This window comes from Hoplias malabaricus, chromosome 3, assembly GCF_029633855.1.
Source record: "Hoplias malabaricus isolate fHopMal1 chromosome 3, fHopMal1.hap1, whole genome shotgun sequence".
Classification (NCBI taxonomy): domain Eukaryota; kingdom Metazoa; phylum Chordata; class Actinopteri; order Characiformes; family Erythrinidae; genus Hoplias; species Hoplias malabaricus.
Window position 1 is genome coordinate 40833907 of NC_089802.1, and position 16671 is coordinate 40850577.

At 42.0% G+C, this 16671-nt stretch overlaps 1 protein-coding gene across 1 annotated transcript in view; it reads left to right on the forward strand.

The window, feature by feature from the left end:
* cntn3b (contactin 3b) overlaps positions 1–16671 on the forward strand; it is a 122851-nt gene that overhangs the window by 36343 nt on the left and 69837 nt on the right. The window contains exon 4 of the mRNA XM_066663425.1: positions 13451–13626. Coding sequence (XP_066519522.1) covers positions 13451–13626 — 176 coding nt within the window. The remainder of the gene's footprint in view (positions 1–13450; positions 13627–16671) is intronic.

Consider the following 16671-nt stretch of genomic DNA (forward strand, 5'->3'; position numbering starts at 1 on the left):
GTTATTATTTATTTTTGGTAAAATGTCAGTGTAATTTAAAATTCAAACACCTTTATTATTTATGGGAATTGTTGTTTAGTGTTAACAACAACTATATTCATTTTATTCAACAAAACATAATCTGAAACTTAAAATAGTCTGAAAATGACAAGTGAGAAGATTTTGGTGGTTGCAGCATTCATTGGGTTCCATTAGGAGAAAGCGCTGCAAAAGCATGGGATAGAACTATTCTTGGGAATAATATTGTATCCCGATAGCAATCATGACTATGGTGTGTTTTATATATATATATATATATATATATATATATATATATATATATATATATGATAATTGTCATTTTTAATGCCAAAATTAATACCATTAATGCCACCAAAATATAATTCCATTTTAACGCGAAAAGAGAGGGGCAGTGTTTGGATTTCTAATTACAATTGTATTATACACAAATATTCTTTCTATTTTCTATATTCTAACTCATTTGAACCCCTAATAAAAAAAATAATTAATCAATGCACAAATGTTGTTTGTTACGCCTTGGTAGTTGAAAGTGACTCCTGAGGCATCAACAAGCAACTTCTGAGTGTTAAAATTTCCCTCCGAGGTCTGGCAAAATGGAGCGGCACATGGTCCAGCAGGTGAAACCTCCCACATCCGTCTCTCCCTGGTACTCAACTCCGCCCACAGAGCAGGGGAGGTGGCTGGTGTTGACTCAGGGACATTGTCTCTGTCCAACTGCAGCCAGAGACAAATCTCCCTGAAGAAGATAGTGTTACTTTTTGCTGTGGGACTTGTTTCAGGGTTTGGTCCCATTCCAGCGAGGCCCTGGGTAAAGCTCAGGGAATTACATGCACTGAGCCAGGCTTCTCTTACTCTCTCTCTCTCTCTCTCTCTCTCTCTCTCTCACGTTCTCACAGAGCTGTGTTGAGTCAAAGACGAGTGTTTTTGGCGCTCCTCACATCTCTTCACAAAGGCTGCTTCAAGAAACTTGGAACAGTTTATGCTCTTTTGTAGCGAGGAACCCAGCTCTAATAGGATGAATAAGGGTTTGAGGGGTAAATAAGACAGTGCCTCTGGGCAAGAAAACTGGAGGTGTTTTTTTTTTTGCGTATATAATTTGATAAGGATTCTGTGGACAGTTTGTCAAGAATGATCAGAATTACTCTTAATTTCTTCATGTGAGTTCATAACTGTATTTTTCACTGACTGAACAGCAGTTAGGGATGAACTGTGGCTATCTAACTGAAGGATCTCTATCACTCGTCTCTGCTTTCTGGTTGAGATCAGCTGTTCTCTTTCTCCTGCTGATACTATGTAGATTGTCCGTAGTGCTATGCGATATTGGTCCAATTCCCCAGGGTTTAAACCAGACCGACACACACTGTGCAGCAACAGATAAGCTACTGTCTCTGACTTTACATCTACAAGGTGGACCAACGAGTGGATAGAGAGTAGACACAGGGTTTAAAAACTCCAGTAGCACTGCTGTGTCTGATCCACTCACACAACCACCACATCAGTGTCACTGCAGTGAGACCAAGTGAGAGCATTCTGTTTAGGACATAATAAAAAATAAAAGGTGGCTGTACCTACACAAAATATACTAGCTGGTGTTAGCTAGAACCAGAACTAACAGAGCGACTGCTCTTAGTGTTGCCATGGCAAACTAGCACAAACTCCACATCCACGTCGTCTGTCGAGACAACTTTCTATAGATGTCTGAGTCATCACCATCTGCAGTGGCACTGGTCAGTCCCAGTGTTACAGAAGCTCATTATCACATCTGAATGGTTAGCCTGGGTTACTCAGGAGCACTGACCAACGGTTTCCCATAGCTGTTATTGAGCTATAAGACATAGATGCAAATGTCTATCTCAGTTCTCTCCTTTGTCCTTAATGAGGCTTTAATATCTTGTTTTTACAATCATATCATATTTCATACCCAGTCTGGAATACCAAATTTGTTGTAGTCAATCCTTGTATGACATCCATATGGATATTCCAGCACAGACAAGTATATTGTTCAGCAGTAATTGTTAGCCCATAGAGTGAACCCTTCCAGGGGACACAGGGAGGCAGTTTGGCTGGGGCCTCTGACAGTGGCTGCTGAGCAGGAGGAGAAGGACGTTGAGGGCGCAGCTCTTGCAAAATTGATGCAACCCTGAAGGTCAGCCAGAGTTCATTGAGACCAAGCCGTTACCAAGCATTCCTGGCCAAACGGTAGAGCAGCCTGAAACACGAGAGTCATATTCCCTTCCACGGATCTGCTGCAACTTGCATGTGGCTGTGTGGTGATAAAAGTGTGAAGATAATGTGGAAAGAGAAAAGAGAGAAGTGGAGCAGAGCAGCAGAACTGATCTGTGATATTATCACTACTGTCTAAGGAAAACCATGCATCTCCATTTGCTCCTGTTTTCATTTTTCTACCTCATTTGAACACATCAGCGTTTCATGATAGATGGACTTTGAACAACTGTGTGGGAGATGACTCCATTAAAGATCTGTCTGCAGTGAAATGCAGTATATAGTCTTTTCTTATAAATGATAGTTCGGCATAAAGTTTAAAATTGCTAGTAGCTGTTGAGCGTGAACCCCAGGACATGCAAATTCAGTGAAGTTAAGTAGGTTTGGGCCAGTACTGGAACAGGAGTCCTCCTCTAGGAAAGCTTTGGTAGCTGCTAGAAGTGGTGTTGATGGGGCCAACAGGGGGAGCTGTCCCTAAAATCTGTGTAGATCCCAATGTCTGGGTGAAGTGACAAAGGCACTGTACTGACTAAATGACACTCTCCTTCAGATGATTGTCTGAGGCCATAAAAGATCCTGGAAAGCATTCCCTGTAAAAAGAGAAGTATCTGCCACTTTGGTAACTCCTGGCCTCTTGATCATCCTCTTCTTCTATAAACTGGCTCAAACACTGCCTTTTGTCTCCTCATTACACACTATATCCCTTGTCCTAGTATAGAAAAATCTGGTATCTGCTTCTTTTTATGTACACTATGACCATATTGTAGCCGTGGTATTTCTCTGTGCTTTAGAGAGCACACATACAGTGTGAGAAATCACAAACAGTATTCAAGCTCACACCTTTGAGCTTCAAGGCCATTTCTAACCTAAAGGCGCAGGTAGAAAACTATTCTCTCCCAGGTTCAGCCCACATCTCCCATTTTCATTGGCCTACTTGCCACAGGGAGGACGTATAGGCACCTCACTAGCTCCACGTGTTGCCAGAAGTCACTGTTTGGGCCACTTTCACCTCACATCCAGTTTGCCAGAAACAGCACAGCCACATCTTTGCCAGACGTGTGCCAGATGTTTTGTGATGTCTGGCCAAATTAGCATTTTTGGTGTGTGAGCCACGTTTGCAGTTTGCCAGGACCGAAAGTGGGACAGCAGTTCTGTATCTTTGCCAGAGGTGGCCCCTGTCCACATGCTGTCTGTGGTGGTTTGAATAAGAGACTCAAAATGATTAAAAAATTCCAATCTGTTTACTAACAAACCAGTCACGATGCAGGACTTTACTGTCCTCAGGTGTGAGTGTGTTAAATTATCCACAGGTGTGAGTGTGTTAAATTATCCACTGGTGTGAGTGTGTGAAATTGTCCACAGGTGTGAGTGACTGGGTGAGCGTGTGAAATTGTCCACAGTTGTGAGTGACTGGGTGAATGTGTGAAATTGTCCACAGGTGTGAGTGACTGGGTGAGTGTGTTAAATTGTCCACAGTTGTGAGTGACTGGGTGAATGTGTGAAATTGTCCACAGTTGTGAGTGACTGGGTGAGTGTGTTAAATTGTCCACAGGTGTGAGTGACTGAGTGAATGTGTGAAATTGTCCACAGGTGTGAGTGACTGAGTGAATGTGTGAAATTGTCCATAGGTGTGAGTGACTGGGTGAGTGTGTGCAATTGTCCACAGGTGTGAGTGACTGGGTGAATGTGTGAAACTGTCCCCAGGTGTAGGTGTGTCAGTGACTGGGTGAGTGTGTGAAATTGTCCTGATGTGTGATATCATGAAATGGACTGACGCTTTGTCCAGGGTGAGCTATTGCCTTATTTCCCCCTGGGTTTGGGTAGACCCTGAACAGGATGAAGCGTTCACAGAAAATGAATGAATGAATAAATGCAGAGTATGGGTCCTTCAGACACCACAAACACCACAGAGTTAAATAGCTGCAATTTTTGAGAAAGTTCACGTATAAGTCAGATGTCTGGTTCCAGTTTAAGACTCATTTGTGCTGCTTTAGGAGACGGTAACACAATGGGGAAACTGATGATTCTGACCTTTGTCAAAAACGTCTAGTTGCTGGGACACTGGGACACAGGGTCTGCTTGGCTGTTGCTATGCCAACAGCAGACCGAGCAGTGATTGGTCAGTGAGTTCATATCACCAGGAAAAGTTTGCAGAAACAGGGCCAAAGTGGTGTGGAATATATCTGTTCTGCTCCCATTTACAATGTATCGGTGATTTGTTTCACAATGCATTAATATGCTAATGTTTATAGTGGAGAATGTTGTTCTGTTAAAGTTCACAAACCTCCAGCATCAGTCAACACTTAATTTCAGGAGCTCATTAGTAAACAGAGATGTGGACTCCAGTCGCTGTCTCATTCTCTAATTGACTGACTAGTGACTCAGACTTCTGTTTACTGCGCTGAGTCACTCTTTGTGTGCCACAGGTGTGTGCCAGACTCATGATCCGGCTCAGACCCACGCCATTGTTCCTAGTGAATCGACTCAAATTTGAATGCCAGTGACTCATGACTCAGATTCACATCACAAAATCTCATCACTTGACTCGGACTCACTTGCTGTCACCAGCGAATCAGTCCAGATTCCATTGGCTTGACTCAGATTTGCAATCCAGTGACGCATGACTTGAATCAGACTCACTTGCCGTCACTAGAGAGTTTGCTTGGATTCACATTCCAGTGTCTCAGGATTTTACTCAGACTCACTTCACTCTTACTGAAGAATCAACCTGAATTTGTATTCCAGTGACACATGGTGTAGAATTTTGTCCCATAAATTTGTCACTTGACTCAGATTTACTTGCCCTCACTAGAGAATCAGCTTAGACTTGCATCCTCTTAACTTGTAACTTGCCTCACTACATTATTACTAGAGAATCAGCTTGGGTTTGTAACCCAGTGACTCATAACTTGATGCAGACTCGCATCACTGTCAGTGGAGAATTGACTTGAATTTTTATGCCAGTGATGCATGACTTTACTCAGACTCAATTGAAGTGACTCGTGATCATCTGTGTAAGACCTGCAATAAAATAGTCACATGTATACCTCTCTGTCTATATATATATATATATATATATATATATATATATATATATTGGAACTGTGGGCAGAGTGTCTCAGTTGCCTGACTATATTTAGGTAAAAGGGGAAAAATAGGGTGCGTCTGATCTCTTTAACACAGCTGGGCTTCAGCTTTTACCCTCAAAACCAGGGAACTGCTGTGTGGAGCGTCAGAGCCGTGTGGAGTTCTGGACTGTGGATCAGTAAATCATCAGAGAGATGGCTGAGAGAGCTGAGCTCTTTAAAATGCAAAGATAACACACACAGACGCGCACACACACAAACACACACATGCTCGGAGACGGAGGTGTGTTTGCACTGGTCTCATTAGCCCTGTTATGCTCTGATCTTGGAGCATAGGTTGCCCTCCTCACAGACACTTTGCAGGGTATTTTTTGGGGAGATAATTGGTGCTGTCTTGTACAACACATTATTTTTTTTTGTTTGCGGGCAGTAGCCTCATGTTTTGTGCATGCAGTTGCTTTCTTTGAGCTAATTAGTGCAGGCGTATACCACAGAACAGTTTGGAAATGCAAGCAGAGGTGGACAGGGGCTGTACCAATGCTGTGTGTCTGACTGAGTGAATGTGTGATACATTTCACAGATGTGATTGTGTGAAACTGCGCAGGTGAGGTTGTGCAAGTGAATGAGTGAGTGTGTGAAATGGTCCACAGGAGTGTGTGTGTGTGTGTGTGTGTGTGTGTTTGTGTGTGTGTGTGTGTGAGATACTGGGTGAGTGTGTGAAATGGTGTGTGTGTGTGTGTGAGTGACTGAGTGAGTGTGTAAAATTATACACAGCTGTGTGTGTGTGTGTGTGTGTGATGCCTTCTCTGGGGTGTGTTTCTATGATCCCACCCAAGGATTCTGGGTAGGCTCCAATGTCCAGGCTCCATTAACCTTTTCAGAATTAATCGCTTACAAAACAAAAAAAATCATACACTTGTAAATCTGATGATGACTATATTTCAATCCCATAAACATCATATATATAATATTTTACAAACACCTAGGACTGTTAGTCTTTCTGAGTTCCATAACTGTCTGATGTTAGCTTGATCCTCAGCTGTACCTCTACCCCACCACTGAGCATGATACTGAATAATGTGGGCACCCCTTAGCTAATGAATAACAAAATGGAGCTGAACATTTAGTGTTCTCCTCCAAGTGTGTTGAGCCCCAATGATGATGTGTTAGCAGGGGTTGGCTTCATGTCTCAGAGTTATGTTAGGGATTCCTAGCATTCCTGATTAACTCTTGGACCAAATTTGATAACAATATGTTTATAGAAATCTAGCTGCTGTCTTTGTGAAGTCGACCACTGCCCACAGCGCCAACTAGTGGATAAAGCATTGAACTAGCCTTTATAGCTATTAGATTTTAATGATGCTGAAGTTAAATGGCATGAATCTCAGAGTAAACGACTTGCACATAAAACCTTGTACATGGTTACGTCAGTCAGCTCTCGGCACGCTGCTCATTACCTGAAAATAGCTTCATTAAGTCGCCTCCTACAGGCTCCATTACCAAAGCTGCGTCACCTTTGCTCTTTCAGCTCCACGGCAGAAATGAAAGGAGGAATGAAGGAAGGAGCATTGTGTCTGTTCATTGTTTCCTCATATAACTGCTGGGCAACAACTGTGGGTGTCCATCTGCGTGTGTGTGTGGATTTGTGTGTAAGTCTTTGCTAGCACGTTTCTCCTGAGGGTTTGGTAGCAATCCCTATGGATCCTGTACTCATAAGGTTTTATAAATGCAGTCATAGCTATCACATAGCATGCATTTCAATATGTCCGGCATAGTGTCGGTTAAGTGTTTACAACTCATTAAACATGCTGCTTTAAAATAACTTCCTTGTTTCTACTCTCATGTATATTTTATCAGCTCCACTGACCATACAGGTGCATACAGTTGCCCACTCTAGGCCACATTTTGCTCTGCATTTGTTGAGTATTAAAGAACAGGGTAAAAGGGCGTGTTCAAAGTATGCAGAGCAACTGATTCACTACAGTGTGTAATTGTAAAAATACAAAGGGCTATTGTATAGTCAGTGGAGCTGAGAAAATGGACAGTGAGTGTAGACACAAGGAGGTCATTGTAATGTTATGAATGATGGGTGCTTATTACATAGCTTTTATAATGGCATTATATGTTGTAGTGTGAGTCATGTAGTCATAACAACATACACATAACAGTTTAAGCTTATGCCTTTTGCATTATAAAGGCTTATGGATGCCACTGTGAATGCCTTATAAACACAGATTTCATTGGAGGTGTTACTGGGCTTTTCTCAGTGCGGAAACAAGTCTCCTATCAGCTCAGTCTGCTTCCTGTCCTCCTCCATTACTCTCAGTGAAGCTCCACTGCTCGTCCTCTCTCCTCTCTCATCCGCACACAGCTCCTCTATCTCCGAGCCAACGGGAGCGAGACACGGTGAGATATTGGGAATATATCACAGTGGACACTCAGTTAAACATGGTCACAGTTAGGCCCTGGGAACAGAGTGCAGTTAGAAAACAGTCGCCACTTCTCGCAATGTAACATTGGATAGATGGTTCCTTCTCCGCCAGATGTAGACAGAAATGTAATGGTGCAGCAACATCACTGGAGCATCAACGTTTTAGCCAGAAGTTCATTTTCCTTCCACTGAAGTTGGACAAATCCCACCCAGAGATCAATGCGTGTATCTTTGGTTCAGGTTAAAAAAGGCAGTCCAATCTGACCTCTCATGGTTAATTTGGTATACAAAAAAATGTTTGTGGACCTCTCTTGCAATCAGTGAAAAGGGGAATGTGAGTCCTCTAATGTGCACACATTACTTACACAGCCATATAGCTTTACTCACAAAGCTATTACCATTAAAATGAGGTGCTAAAAACAGTCGCAAAAGACTAAGTTGAATATCCTAAAAGCTAAGTGTGGGCTAGTGGAGTGTAAATGCCCCCCAACATTGTGTCCTCACCATCCAATAGTTTGGGATGAGTTGATGTGGTGTTTTTGATACTAATCATCCAAAGTCTGTACCTGAACTCACTAATGCTCTGATGACTGAATGCCATCAAATCCTCACAGCAATGTTTTTAATGTAAAGCCTTGCTACCAATGTGGGACATTTGTGATTCAGCCTCGGTTTCACTGTGATGTGGAAACTTCATGAATCATCTCATATTTTTGCACAAGGAAAACCACTTTATTCACATTTAAGACAAGTATTAAGGTATACACAGTCAGTATTATCTTCTAAAAATATGTTACACTCTCAGACCACAGGGTCAGCGTGATGAGTATATTTGCCATGCAAAATGTTTAAAAGAATGGATAAAGGTATATGTGACTTGTGCTTGTAAGTCTCTTACATGCTGAAACAAATCATAAACGTAATTACACAAATATTTCACTAAAACGTATATACAGTCCATGTATGGAAATTCACACAGATTCAGTCTCAAGAGGAGGCTAACATGTTAACCAGTTTCCTTTAGAAACTAATAGTATTTTTACTGTTCATTAAGAAACACAGTGGGATCCTGTACACCACCTGATGTGAAGAGGCACTGAGCTCCTGTGTTTGTAAATGCTGTGAGATCCTCTCCAGCAAAGAGAAAAGAGCTGTGATGAGATAAATATATCCATCTGATACTTTTGTATACACTTTTGATGTTGTTTGACAAACTATGTATTAATTTACAAATACCTAGTTTAATTAATCATTTACAAATACCTTTAAGTGTTAAAAACAAAACTGTGTACCATTAAAGTCCAAGATGTTCTGAGAGGTCTATAGTGTGTGTAAATGGAGCAGAAAGACAGTTGTTTTAAGCACTTGTGTGAGTTCAGAGGTAAGTTCTGGGACACACGTCTCTGTGTCAATTAAAGCGAATGGAACATCTGTCTCTCAAACGGTGATTAAAGAAGTCAGATTAGCTCAGAGCCGTGCTGCGGAAAATGAAATAATAATGAGGTGAGAATCGCATGAGAGACAGCTGCAGAGATGCTTTTGTAGTCTGTTGGCTCAGAGTCTGGGGACAGTCATCGCTGTTTTTTATTCGAAAGGAGCACAGTCTTCCCCTCTCATTAGATTTCCATGGCAGAGGAATAATATTGATTTTTATCCCGCCTTCTTTCCTTTTACTCTCCTCCTCTAAAATCAGCATTTCACACGTTCTCGGAGCTGTAACACTAGCAGACTCACACTAATAACCCATCTTGTCTTTTCTTGAATTCTAAGGAGAGGGATTATTAGCACCCACTGTGCTTTTTGAGCGGTTTCTTTATACAAGCGCCTTCCCGGTGATTCAACAATATCTTTTCTTGCACTGGAGGATTTATGTCTAGCATTTGAACATTCTGACCAGCCGTACTGACACACGCCTGGACTGATGATACCCAAAACTCCCCAGTTGCATCATTAGTTTTACATGTTTTTTTTTTTTTTTAATCAGAACTGGACCAATGAAGCTTAGCTGCATGAAAGATCAAGCCAAATCAGAAGTCAAATCAAAGTCAGTGCTCACTGGTCAGCATGCGTCGTGTTTGATGGCAGTGATTGAAATGGCGCATAGCACCAGACAGCAAGACGTATGATGGATGTGTACCCTCTTCATCAGCCATCAGAGCCTTCTGACAGCCTGCCGCTGTCTACAGAGAAAATACATTCACACCTTCAATCAGAAAGCCTGTTTTGTTATAAACGCAGCCTGACGCGTGTCAAAATCAATCAGCGTCACTTTATAACAAATTGTCTTTCTCAAGACACTGATTGGCTTTCAGTTCTTTTTCAGGCCTCATGATGGTTTTGGAGACGTTCCTGCAATTTTAACATTCGGAGGTTAGAGCAGCCTAAAGCATAGACTCACAAACCTCACAAACACACACGTCTGGCTGTAATCAGAGAGTTAAGTTTCACATTTTGTTGTAGCCAAAAACTACTGCCAACTTTGGCAGAACCAGAGGGAAAATAAAAATGGGCTACAACAAAAACACACCCATAGGAAACAAATGGCAACTTGTGAGGATGTCATTAAGAGTTACTAGTTTTATAAGTTTTATAAATGTGATACTGTGAACCTCAATATTTCTTTGTAAATCAAGCAAGTGATTATCCATCAGCCAATACATGTTTCTGTGTTCAATGTCTATTTCCACTGACCATATATGTGCACTTTGTAGGTGTACAAAAAACAGACTGTAGTTCATATGTAGCTCTGCCTACTCTACTAGACATGTTTTATGCGGTATTTTAGTGGTCAGTGGTGACATTAAAGTGTTGGTGGTGTGTTAGTATGTGTAGTGCTGGGTTGCATTTTTCATCACACCTGATTGAGACTATGATTTTAAAAAATCTGAAGAGATTTGTGTTTTACAATGTATTCCTGAGAGTGGCTAGTGCTTCTTAATCTTTTGTGCAGAGATTTAGTAATTGTGCAACAGTAGTTTTTATCAAATAGGTTATTAGCTAATTGCTGTAGCACCATGCTATTCCTGAGTGTGCATTTCCCAGTGTACCCTCGCTGTGCAGGGTCCTGCAAATGGGGTCTGTCACACAGCATCTGCTCTGGAGATTGTTTCTTACCTCCCGGGCCATATTTTTAGGTGGTTTTCTTCACAGTTGAGAATACTGGTCATCTTCTGTTGTATTATAGTCAGGTATTGCACAGGTGCTCAGGAAAGTTTCTAAAAGTTGAAATAACTGTAACACAAAAATGCATACCACCATGTAAAATTATACTCTGTACATATATCTCGCACTTTTATTATGACACCCTGAACCCCAACCCCTAAGGCTGCCATTTCAAGCCATTAAAATATAATCCACGTTGAATATTTCATTTGTTAAACACTTCTACATATTATTTTTATGCCAACGAAATGACTGAAATGGCCTCAGAGCATCTCGACACCTCTACCCTCATAAAGATTGCAAAGAAGCATGAATATGCATGATCATGCAAATTAGAAACACCGCTATGTTCTCTCGACATCTAAACCCCACCCTTCCCCCCACTACCCTGCTAATGCTATGCTGTTACCTTTAGTGTTCTAGCACATAGGAGGATGGTGTTTGCCATTAAAGATGCACTGATACCTTTTTCTTCTTCTACACCCTTTGTTATCAGTACTGTCCAATAATCTGTAGACGCCCTTTATTATTGGTGACTTCATCTTCCATTGTAAGTGTAAATAATCAGTAGTATACACAACTTATACAGTGTGGATAGAAATGCATGGATTGAAAAAAGACAACTCTGGACAATCAGCTGCTGCACATGAGCCTAAGGTTACAATACAAAATCGTACATCTTTCCAGCACTGATAAACATGCTGGAAATTTAAGTTTTTCCTCTGCATTTTTCCCATCTGAGACAGTGAACACACACACACACACACACACACACACACACACACACACAGATTGGCCATCCCCAGCGTCTTCAGCCTTATGGCACTTTTCCACTCTATGGAACCTATACGACTCGACTCGACTCAGCTCGGCTCTTTTGCTTTTCCACTGGGCAGATCTGGTATTTGATCCCTGGAATCAGATACTGATTGAGAAGACAGTTCTGTTCCTTCACTCCCTTGCCCCCAATTTTCCAGTCTGTGTTTTTTATGAATTGTGCTACCTATCGTTATCTGCTACTGAGTGGTTTGGCACATGCTCAGACCCATAATTTTTTATATCTTTTTTTCTCTTAGTTATCTAACTAACTAAATTTTTCTCTCATGCATATCAGCTTATAGTTATTATTTGCTTTACAGCTTTCATATTAAAAGTATGATTAAATTTTCCCCTATCTTTTTTTTGATATAATTACCTTTCTTTCTTTATCCTCATACAAAGATTTAGGCTATAAATATATCCTACCTATTATTCTATCAAAGCCTAGCAACATATTCTACCTTTTGTTTTATTTAGGTGACTGTGCCTATAAATATACAGAATGGTAGCACAATTTGACAGAGCCCCACTTGTGGGCATAGAACTGATGACCTTACAGTCCCAAGCCTGTCTTTCTAACCATTAGTCCACAGCTGCCCCATTGTGCTGTGAAGCAGTGCAACTGTGTCCTCTGGAGAGACAAAGCACAATCCAGTGTGTTTGGGATGAGTGAGAATGATGTTTAAGATCCAGAACTAATCATCTCTGGGTCTGACTGTGGTTCTTTTTTTTGTGACATCAGAGCTCCACATTATTCCCATCCCTTATTTTCTGACCAAAAAACACTCTCTCTGTTTTCAATAGGCTCTGTACAATCACGATACGCCATAATCATTTAACAAGCAGACATCGATGAAAAGATAGATCATCTGATTTCTTTTTCCTTTTTGTGAAGGTCTCCCTCATTTTCAGTGTTGTAACTTGCTTTACCTGCACTCAGACCTCTCGGGTCCTTATGCTTCTCTGAGAAACATGTAAAAATAAAGTGGTAAATGTAAAACAGATGCTACTCTAAACACTTGCCACATTCAAATTTGACTTCTCACTACCAAAACCTCGCTAATAGGAAACAGATGCAGAGTCAGCTGACCGAAAACATTTGCTGCTGTTAAATGTAGCGACAGCTTCTAGGGACGGGAGAAACAACTGACTAGAGGTGACCTTCCACCTTAAATGATATTGTAGTTGCAATTTGGTGATGTCCAAAGGTGCGAGTGTGCAAGTGACTGTGCTCAGGTGTGAGTGTGAGACTTGACTGGGTGAATGTGTTAAATCATCCACAGGTGTGTGTGTGTGTCTGTGATGTCATGTGGTGGTCTGGTTTTCAGGATGAGGCAGTTTCATTAGATTAACGTATGAATGAATGAATAAATCAGTGAATGAATACTGGAGTGAAATGTATTACTAACTCAGTATGAATAAAAACAGTGTGGAGCACTGAGCAGGTTATTCCAGTTCCGTTGCTAAAATCATTACCGTTCATTACAGATGCTGATTCATATGCTTCCCTCATCAGGTCTTACTTTTATGTAAATCCTATCATGGACTGGTAAAGAACAGACATGGAGTGTAATGCGTGAGCTTTGATTGGTTCTTTGTTGTGCCGGTGTAATGACTGTGGGCTGGTGGGATCGATGTGGGTGATGAATGCCAGCCAGCGAGACTCTCGTGAGACGAAGGGAACTGATTGTGTTTGCGTCTCTTGCAGATGGTCTCTGAACGGGACGCTCATTGATCTGCGCGGTGACGAGAGGCGTCGTGTTTCTGGAGGGAACCTGATCATTACAGGACTGGAGCGGGACCAGGACGTGGGGCTCTACCAATGCTCTGCCTCCAACCCCCAAGGAACCATCCTCAGCCAGAGAGCCAGTCTGCAGTTCGCCTGTGAGTTTAATGGGTTTAATATTTCCCCATCTCAGCCTTGTATTCAGTGCAGAGCAGCAGCTCAGATCCTGCCCTTGAACACTCGCTTCAACTCAGCAAGGCCTTGTTAAAGTGACAGTTCGGGAAAGAAATAAACGCACTCAATTCCCCCTTAAGCCAAATGTGCTTCTCCTTTAGTTTTCTAATGCAGCTAGGAGGCTACTGGAGCTAAAAAATAAAGCCTACGGCCTTCAGTTTGCAGCCAATCCATCACACTAATGGCCTCAAAATTGTTAAAGTGAAATTCCACTGGTTTTCGATGTACACAAAGTCATTGCAAATAGTTTGATGTGGAATTACTGATTTTTTTACTGTGTTGCTGATAGAAACCATGTGTAGGTGACTGGGTGAGTGTGATGCCTTTTGATGGACTGGCAGCCTGTTCTGGGTGTGCTTCTGCCTTACACCCAGTTATTATGGGTGGGCTCTGAACACTATGGTGACCCTGATGTGGATAAAGTTTTTACAGAAGATGAAATGAGTAGTAAACCTTTGAAGTCTGCCTTTGTTGAAATAATTTTCGACACCAGGCTTGTTTCAACATCATCATCATTATTATTACATTATAACATTATATTATTATTTAAATTTCCTGATTATTTAGGTCAGTGATGTCAGAACAGGCACATTGCCAAGCCAAGGGCCGGGAGAATATTATAACCATTCCGTACTCGTTTTAGGGACGCATGGGTGTAGTGTATGTTAGACATATGTGTGGGTGTTCGTCTGTAGTTTCGAGTTGAGGAAGATTTTCTGGTTGTTTCTCATGGCTCTCTTGTGGCTTTGGGGATTATGAAGCAGCAAATGAGATTTCTCAGGGAAAGAAAGCAGAATCGAGCTGGATGTCAGATGCAAGATTCTCAGAAGGGCGGAGCAGCATTTGATTGGCTCCGGACTCCATCATCGATTCCCATTAGTCAGTGTGTTGCCAGCTTTAACAGAATCTTTTAACAATCAATAGACTAGTGCTGCCATCTTCCAGCGGTGGTGTTTCCCCACAACTTTAGGCCGCACCACCCAGGGACGTTCAGAAACCACTGAAGCCGAAAGGGAAAAGTCCACACACACACACACACACATCTGCTTTCACAAGCTTTTGTGAAGGAATGGGTCTTTCTTAAGAGCACATTGTATTTGAATGTGAGACTCTGATAGGAGGCCACCATTTCAACCAATGAGTTTATGAAATTTCTTCCATCCTAGATGTTGCACAATCAGCTGTGAATGATATTATTGGAAAGTGGATCTAGGAACCACAGCAGCTCAGCCACAAAGTAGCACATTATGTAACAGAGTTACAGAGCAGGGGTGTCCGAGTGAGGGGGGACATAGTGTATAAAGGCTGTGAGCTCCATGGCATGGTTTTACTTTACCAAGTACAGTGTGTGATGGAGTGGGGTAAAGCACACTGCTACTAGACTCTGGAGCAGTGGAACTGTGTTCTGTGCAGTGATGAATCATGCATCTCTCTGATGGATGAGTCTGGGTTTGGTGAATACCATGAAAATATTGTCTGCCTGACTGCATTGTTCCCTCATATAAAGTTTGGTGGTTGAGAGATAATGAGGGATAGAGTTGTTTTTCAGGGTTGGCCAAGGTCCCTTATTTCCAGGTCCCTAAGTTTCATCCAGCTTCTGCATACCAAGATATTCAAGACAATTATATACTTCTAAGTGTGTGGGGACAGTTATGGGGAATGCCCTTTTGTATTCCAGCATGACTGTGCCCCTGTGCACAAATTAAGGTTCATAAAGCAGTTGTAAGAAGTGAAAGAAACTGACTGGCCCTTACAGAGCCCTGACCTCAGCCTCATGGAACATGTTTGGCATGGACTAACATGGTGATTGAGAGTCCAACATCAGTGTCTGATTTCACAAATGCTGTTTTGGATGTAAATTCACAACAAACTCACATGGCAAAATCTTGTAGAAAGGCTTCCCAAAAGTATGGAAGACTTCATAGCAAAGAAGGACTTCATATCTCCAATTCCATATCATTGCCTACGTATTTAGAAAGGGACCTCATAAAAGCTTCTGTAGATGTAACACATAAGTGTCCCAATACTTTGGTCCATGATCTTTCAGTTCCAGTTACCTTTCCTCTGGAAGTCAGTTTCAACAGCACTTCACCTCAAATGGACGATAAATCAAATGATTCAAAGCAATTTTCCATACTTGACTCATTGGAGCAGCTTCTACTCGTATCTGCTCTTAACCTCCTGAGCTCATGAGCTAGCTGCATGGCTAACACCTCACCTTGTCCTCACTGTGTCCTTGCTGAAGGCCTTTTCCTGTAGAAGAGAGAGAGGGCAAGGTCTTGTAGTTTTGCACCCTCTCTCTTTCTCTCTTTCTCCACGTCATGACGCCTCAATATTGATCGTCTCTTTGGCCGAAGAGAGCAACCCACTCTCCCCCTTAGGAGACAGGCTGCCACTATCCTCATGGGTTGGATAATGAATCTCACTTCAGGGGATTGGTTAAAAGGAGCTGCTTGACATTTATTTCCCTTATTGATCATTGGGTGGCTGAAGGGGAGTGGCTGTTTTTAATAAGGGTGCTATTGGTGCCAGCTTTCATTACCTGCCATTAAGGCTAGACCCTGTTATTTTGGACGACTCAGAACGGATTGGCCCCGTTAAAGTGTCTGATCTCTTCTTACGTGTGCCCTGTTTAGCGAAAAGCTAATGTGCTTAGCCTGCAATTTGATTTGGGCATTAATTAACGAGGACTGCACTCAGAACGTCTCATTTTGAGCTTTCAGCTTGCATCATTATAGGCCGCAGATGGCTTTAGCTAGACAGGAAAAGCTGAATGTGCTCATTTCGACGCCCACTTCATAACGTCACGACTGAATCAATAGAAGGAACACAGATAGAAACCCTGCAAGCTCCTGCTCTCCACCTGCTTGACCTCTGTATCTGGACTGATATTAATGTCCTTCATTACCAGGCGCCCAGACTTGCGCCGCCACTGTGGAGGTGCCTGGCCTCTCTAGAAAGCCCTGAGA